This window comes from Sprattus sprattus (assembly GCF_963457725.1).
Source record: "Sprattus sprattus genome assembly, chromosome: 3".
Lineage (NCBI taxonomy): Eukaryota > Metazoa > Chordata > Actinopteri > Clupeiformes > Clupeidae > Sprattus > Sprattus sprattus.
The window spans coordinates 39,590,107-39,597,606 of NC_137922.1; the positions used below are offsets into that span (position 1 = coordinate 39,590,107).

At 47.6% G+C, this 7,500-nt stretch overlaps 1 protein-coding gene across 2 annotated transcripts in view; it reads right to left on the minus strand.

Moving 5' to 3' along the window:
• Window positions 1–5,294: 5,294 nt before the first annotated feature.
• rhbdf1b (rhomboid 5 homolog 1b) overlaps window positions 5,295–7,500 on the minus strand; it is a 37,747-nt gene continuing 35,541 nt past the window's right edge. For both annotated transcript variants that reach the window (XM_080834267.1, XM_080834268.1), the window contains 4 exons: window positions 7,455–7,500; window positions 6,969–7,069; window positions 6,496–6,649; window positions 5,295–6,156 (listed from right to left, as the gene is read on the minus strand). The exon at window positions 7,455–7,500 is cut by the window's right edge and continues 30 nt beyond it. In XM_080834267.1, coding sequence (XP_080690393.1) covers window positions 5,737–6,156; window positions 6,496–6,649; window positions 6,969–7,069; window positions 7,455–7,500 — 721 coding nt within the window. In that variant the 3' untranslated portion in view covers window positions 5,295–5,736. The remainder of the gene's footprint in view (window positions 6,157–6,495; window positions 6,650–6,968; window positions 7,070–7,454) is intronic.

A 7,500-nucleotide genomic window follows, 5' to 3' on the forward strand; every position in this document is an offset into this window, starting at 1 on the left:
AACGGCCATTTAACCACAATGAAGTTGATTCATAGCAAAACACTCCTGTAAGATTTAGATTAAAGCACGGTGGTCAAGGTTCTTTTGATGAATACGCAAGCAAGCTCATTTATCTCTCTTTCTCTCTCTCTCACACACACACACACACACACACACACATACACACACACGGGCACAGGTGGTAGATGCGCATGATGCCTGGACCACAGATCTCCTCTCCTTGCTGAAGCATGACACTGTGCTGGTGGAGGCTGCTGGTGTGTGTGTGTGTGTGAGTGAGTGTATGGGGTGGTTAGTCTACGGCAGGTGTGTAATGGCCACCCCGCCCCCCCTCCCCCCTGACGTCCCACCTGTGTGGCTGCAGCCTGTAGCAGCTTCTGAGTGGCTGCTTATGATCCTCTCACACCCCCACCCCTCACTCCCTCCTCCAGGACAATGAAGAGAGACGGCCTGCCAGTGGCCACCTGCTGCCCAGCTGCCTGACTCACGTTTCAGGGTCAGCTTACAGTGGAGCCCCCCTCATCAGTCTCACTCAGACCCCCTGGTGCTGCTCCTGTCCCCCCCCCCCCACGCAGGGTTCAACCTGATGGATGCCCATTCACCTGACATTCATCACACACTTGATGTTGGTTGTGTTCATAGGGAAATACGTGTGTGTGTGCGGTGTTTTGCATACACTAACCCTAGTAGTGGTTGCGACATAAAATGATGTCCTCTATAAAAAAAACAAAGGTGAGAGTGATGCTGTCAGGTGAGGTCAATTGTCTATTGTCCCTTTCCAGAATATTCCCGACGATTCCTTTCCCAAACTCTCCTGAGAAATATGACAGGAAGAGCCTGGTTATGAATACAAAGCCTACGAGTCAGTGTGAGATTCAGAGATCAATCAGCATCCATCCTCTTGGTGTCAGCCCCACTGTTACAGGTGCCCCAGCACTAATGTCTCACATGTCACCTTTAACAGACCTACTGTGACACCTGTACGACACCCCAAGGTTAGAAGCCCCTCCTCCTCCGTTTCTGTACTTCCTGTCGTGAGGGCCTACGTTGGCCATGGACAATATGTCACTGTTTTTTTATTATACTACTCTGCTATTTATTTATGGAATATATTGATTGTGAAAGAAAGATAAACACACCTGCCTTCCAACTAGCCACCCACGCTATTCATTATGCAGTTCTGTGGAGATGTGAATCATCGCCAACTATATTGCCAAAATACCTGAGTTAGCATGCTAGCAAGACTTTAATCAGCGCCAACTGTAGTGTTATTGGTGTTTGTAAGGATTTTGTTTGCCTTTTCAGTAGTTAGATTGGCAAAACGTACTGCTGCTTAAACTAATGCATTCATTAATGTTAGTGACTGGATCCTTAATCAGATAAACAGGCCAGACTGTCTGTGAGTGTTTCCTCTCAAGTAGCTGTCTGAGACTGCCTGATGCCTGGAGCAGTGGGAGCTGATGGTTATTGACAGTAACAACAACACAAGTCCTTTTCCACCTGGCCCCCACACAAAAGCCAGCCGCTCAACCGCTCCGAATGACACCCCCTTAATGCTTCTGAGACAAGACGACCAAACACATCTCTGTTGAACGAGCTCACCTCATAAAAGGAGCACACTTGCTTTGCATGGTCACAAGAATGAGGTATTTAGTCATACATATTCTTATGCTCTCTTCTTGTGTAGGTTAGCATAGTTTTGATCATTGTGTTGCGATATGTGTGTGTAAATGATAATGTGACTGAGTGATGAGGTTCTTACAGCTCAGTGGCATAGCAGAATATGTGGTTAATTTATCAACAACTGGAAGTCAGGCATGATCCCTCAGTGGCCAAGGAGGTCAACTGTTAAACCTCTAATGTGCTTTAAATAATCCCAGCCACTCCGAGGGCGACATTCTTTGGACATATGACCTGTATGTAGCCGTACTTTGCCCCCAATAGACATTCTTTGGCTCTTTTTTTTTTTTTACCGTTAACGGAGGCTGTTTTCACTGTGTTGTGTAGCCAAAGATGAGCGGCGACGAGAGCAGAGTGGAGTGTTTCAGGGTTTGTGCAGCTTGGAGCATGGAAGTGGGTCCATCAAACGGGCTAAGACTATGACAAGCCAGTCGGTAAGAACTGAAACAAAGAGCCCAACAGCGTCCCCAGTCTCCCCTCCGTATTGTCCCTCATGCCACACACTGCCCCTTTAATCCCTAATAAGCAGTGGGCCGTTGGATTGCCACTGAAGTGCCAGGGACCCCCGCCACCCCAACCCACCCTACCAGCCCCCCACCCCACACAGCCGTCTCAAGCTGACGCAACCCCCTTAACCCCCCTTCCCCCCACACTAACATTACCATCTCTATAGGAAACGGGGAACGAAGAGAGAGAGAGAGAGAGAGAGAGAGAGAGAAAGCAGAGGGAATGGGGGGAGGAGGTAAAAACTGGAGATAAGGAGTGTGTTGAGTTATTGTGGGGTTGACTCATTTCCTCTGTAGTACCAGGGTTTGATGTAGACTACGGATGAGGTGGGGGGGGGGGGGGGCTTCCCTCTGCCTCCTCTTTTAACCAGGCCTTTGTCTGCGGCTGAGTGTGGGGAGAGGGAGGCACAAGATGGGGAGAGGGAGATAAGGGGAGACACAGAGGCTGTGGAAAAAAGGAGAGATGCTCTTGGCCCAGGAGAAAGAGAGATACACTGACAGAGAAGGTGACTATTAGTTCCTTGTGAGAGGAGCTGAGACATGGGCATCACAAAAGGCCCAGTGTGTGTGTGTGTGTGTGTGTGTGTGTGTGTGTGTGTGTGTGTGTGTGTGTGTGTGTGTGTGTGTCTGTGTGTGTGTGGATCCTTCATCAGTAGAAGAGCACTTGAACAGCAACAGCAGGCTCGGGGCTAACGCACACATTAATTAGCCTCCTCTTAATTACCATCCATGCTAAACCAACAGAGGGGCTGTGTTGTGCTGTGCTCTGTATGTGTGTGTGTATATGTGCGTGTGTGCGTGTGTTTGTGTTCACATTAAGAGACAAGGGGGATGGGACCAATCATAATTACAATAGCTTGCAATACAGCCATGTGGGAGATAAAGGACAAGTGGAGAATCAGGGAGAACTGGGGACATCAGTGTAGCTATACACCCGCTTATCTGAGACTCAGCAAGAGAGGACCAGGGAGAGACACCCCAATAGCCCCCCCCCACCCACCAAATAGTCCTTAGCAAAGGGGGCCGCACTTAGGGATCAGAAGGCATCGTTCTAATCTCCTGCATCATCTTGGAGAGGAAATGAATGAATTGAAATACATGCAGCTGTAAGAACAATGAGAATTGGTGGCTGATGTGTGTCTGTGTGTGTGTGTGTGTGTGTGTGTGTGTGTGTGTATGTGTGTATGAGATTCAGATTGTATGTCTCTCTGTGTGTGTACACGTGTGTGTAAGTACCTACGCATGTGAGTGCATTTTCTTTGTGTCTGTGTGTGTGTGAGTGTATGTGTGTGTGTGTGCTTGAAGAAGGGAGAGGATGACTGAATCAGAAGGGTTTCTTAAGTGGATTTCATTAACTCAGTCTCTGTGCACATTTAACCATAATGAAGAATCGAGGAGAGGTGGGGGAAGCAAGCAGGAAATAGGGAGCGGACCAAAGCAGACAAAGAGATTTCAACGCAACAGAAAAATGACACTGTCAATGCCAATATATGACCAACACTGTTTGGATAAGATAAAACTGGCAGGAACGTGCGGTGGCCATAGGCAATCCTGAAGAACTAATCTTATCTGTGGTGGGGAATGCCAACTGGAGTTTGGCTTGTGCTTTCTAGTGTATGACGTAGAGTCCAGGTGATCCAACGGTTCCACTGAACTACAGAAAAGATGTGAAGGACCCTCACTATTAAAATATATAAAGCCCTTTTCATTAAATAATAAAAAAATTATTTGGACATTTTTATAATTTTTTTCCAGTACATTCTCCTATGGTTTCTATATGGACTGTTGCCAGTTTGCTGTTCAAACGACACCTCAGACATTTTCTTTTGTTCACTGTTCGAGCTACACAAAAATTGAGAGTAATTGGCTGCATGTGAACACTGTGGTGTTCCATCACAGTGTGGATATGCTGCCCTCTAGGGAACTGATTAGTGTGTGTGTGTGTGTGTGTGTGTGTGTGTGTGTGTGTGTGCTCACTCTAGTTTAGTGTGTGTGTGTGTGTGCTCACTCTAGTTTAGTGTGTCTGTTTGTGTGTGTGCTCACTCTAGTTTAGTGTGTGTGTGTGTATGTGCTCACTCTAGTTTAGTTTAGTGTGTGTGTGTGTATGTGCTCACTCTAGTTTAGTGTGTGTGTGTGTGTGTGTGTGTGTGTGTGTGTATGTGCTCACTATAGTTTAGTGTGTGTGTGTGTGCTCACTATAGTTTAGTGTGTGTGTGTGTGTGTGTGTGTGTGTATGTGCTCACTATAGTTTAGTGTGTGTGTGTGTGTGTGTGCTCACTCTAGTTTAGTGTGTCTGTGTGTATTTGCTCACTCTAGTTTAGTGTGATTGAGTCAGTGTGTGAGTATGTGTGTGTATGTGCTCACTTTAGTTTAGTGTGTGTGTGTGTGTGTGTGTGTGTGTGTGTGTGCTCTCACTCTAGATTAGTGTGTGTGTGTATGCGCTCACTCTAGTTTAGTGTTTGTGTGTGTGTGTGTGTGTGCTCACTCTAGTTGTGTGTGTGTGTATGTGTGTGTGTGTGTGTATGTGCTCCCTCTAGTTTAGTGTGTGTGTGTGATGGGTAGCTATATAAAAATAAGGTTGGAGATGGTTTAGAGGATGTGGAGGTGCATGGAAAGGGAGAGCAGAGGAGAGTGGACAGCTGGGAGGTGAGAGTGAGCGTGTGGCGGCCCAGTCAGGCCCTCCATGCTAATCCTGCGGAAAGTGGACGGTGGGATTTGGCAGCCATATGGACATCCCAGAGGGCCTGGTGGAGGACACTTGGCTTCACCGCCAGCGAGGTCATCCAACACACTCCTCAACACGCGCAGGTCAACGACACACATAGACATGGATGCGCATATAAACATGATCACCACACACACACACACACACACACACACGGAACCTTTACACTAACTAAATACTGAAAACGTGTCTCTACCTTACAACTACAGGTTTAGACATAGTTCAGGCACACATCCAATGAAAACAGGCAGTCAAAAATCAGTCAGAGAGCCTCAAGCTGTTTTACTCTCTTGCTATATTCTCCATTATGGATAAGCAGGTAGCTAAAACACTACCAGACATTCATCACCACTGCAGCAGCAGTACATCAACACGTTACAGGTTACCGTTGCAGTGCCCAGATCTAGTGGAACATACTCGATATGGCAATAGTTGGTTTGGAACTGAGAGTTCATTGGCAAGGCACCAAAGGTATGTTTCCCCCCTGGGGAAGATATATCTCTGAGACTCTAGCATTAAAAACTAAACAATAACAATAACAACAACAAACAACAACAACAACAGAAACATACAACCCTTGATCTGTTTCGTGAAGTGCATTAAAAAAAAGGAGTTGAAAAAATACACACACACACACACACACACATACACACACACACATACACATGGAGGCCGTCCTAGTCTAGAGCCTATAAGCTCTGGCTAGCTTTGGGGAGGGGTAGCACCATTACTGTGCCTCCTCGCCTTTCTTCTGCTCTACTCTGGTTCTCCTATGTTCTCTCGTTTTCTCCATCCCTCTCTCTTCCGTCTTCCAGGTGAAAGGCCTCAGTGGAGGTGGGCGTTGAGGTCGTACTTCTCGCAGAACTTGTCGGTGAGCGGGATGCAGGTGAGCAGCTCGCACCACTCGCACTTGACCGGGTAGACGTAGAAGAGCACCACGAAGCCGGCCAGCAGGCCCAGAAAGAAGGTCAGCGAGGCCATGATCTGGCAGCGCTTGCGGTACATGTCGGCGCGGCCGTAGCTGATGTAGGGGAGGAAGGCGAAGGACAGGAAGAAGCCCGAGACGAAGCCGCAGACGTGCGCAAAGTTGTCGATCCAGGGCAGCAGGCCGAAGGCGAAGAGGAAGAGCACCACGCACAGCAGCTTGGCGAAGGCGCGCCACGGGCTCTTCAAGATCTGCCAGCTCTGGAACAGCTCCACGAACAGGCAGGCCAGGATGCCAAACTGAGATCCCGCAGGGCCAACCTGAGAGGAGAAGAGAAGAAGAGAAGAAGAGAAGAAGAGAGGAGATACGGATGGATTTGATTCTTGTCTCATGGCTGAGAAAAAAATCAAGGTGTGGGTGACATTAAGACTCTTTGGGTAATGGCACTGTTTTTTCCTTTGAGGGAACTGTCATTTTTAACAAATTTTCTTTTTCTTTGTAGGACTACAAACGGCACCATGGTCTTACTTAGAAAAGACAAATCTTTCCCCATGAGGGGGGGAATGGAAATGCATGAAAGTTAGACCCTGTGTTTCGTGAGTGACAGTGGGTATTGTATGCGTGTAGGTATCGTATGCGTGTCTCGGGTCTCTTCGCACCTCGGCTCTGTAAGGCAGGAAGATGGCGCTGGCCAGGTTGCCCGTGACGCCACTGAGGATGTAGATGATGGAGATCCTGAGCCAGCCTGCCAGCTTCTCCAGGTCCCTCAGGATGGTCATCTGAAAGAACATAGACACCAGGCAGTGCAGGATCCTACAGGGGGAGAAAGAGAGATCAAAAAAAAAAAAGAGAGAGAGAAAGGGGAAAAGAATGGGATTGAGAGGATCATCAATGGTTGAGGTTATTGGCATCCGACGCTACACTGCTGTAATCTGAAATTCTGAGAAGGCAGATTACACATTACAGCCAATCCATAACACAGCACGCACAGGTGCCACTGAGCATTGCGCTTGTGCTGTGTGGAAACCCTTCCAAAATCGGCCCTGTTGTGTAACAGTCAGCAATATTGTGTAAGATTATAAATAAACTGATGGGATTTTGAAGTTAATCCCAGAGCAGACTGGCAACGCACCCAGCATGCAGGAACAGGGAGAGCCATAGGCGGTAGAACTGATCTGGGATCTCTGGGTTGAGAAATGGCAGCAGGCCACACACGTCATCCATGCAGTGCACCTGGGAGGGGTCAAAGGTCATGGACAATTACGAACACAAAACGGTAAATAATTACAAGTCCTGAGCATCAATTATAATCATCCACCTCCAACTGTGTGTAATTAATGAGGGAGGTCTGTGAACTCTGCACAAAAGCCAGCCTGGTAAACAAGACAAGTAAATATCCCCCTCTGCTGGTGAAATGAGTAACTGCACTTTATTATCAAGGATATAATTGGTACTGATACTGAGAAGACTTTTGACAATATTTAGTGTCACATTTTGCACATGCATCTGTAGTTATGTGTTCTTTTTTCTGTGTGCAGGGTGTTCCACATCAGCAGTGGGGGGAAAGTCAATGTGAAAACGGAGCTGGAGGGGATTGGGAGGACTGTTGTGGAGATACCTGGGAGCAGAGTGTGGCCTCCTCATGGAAGTAACCCCTCATGAAG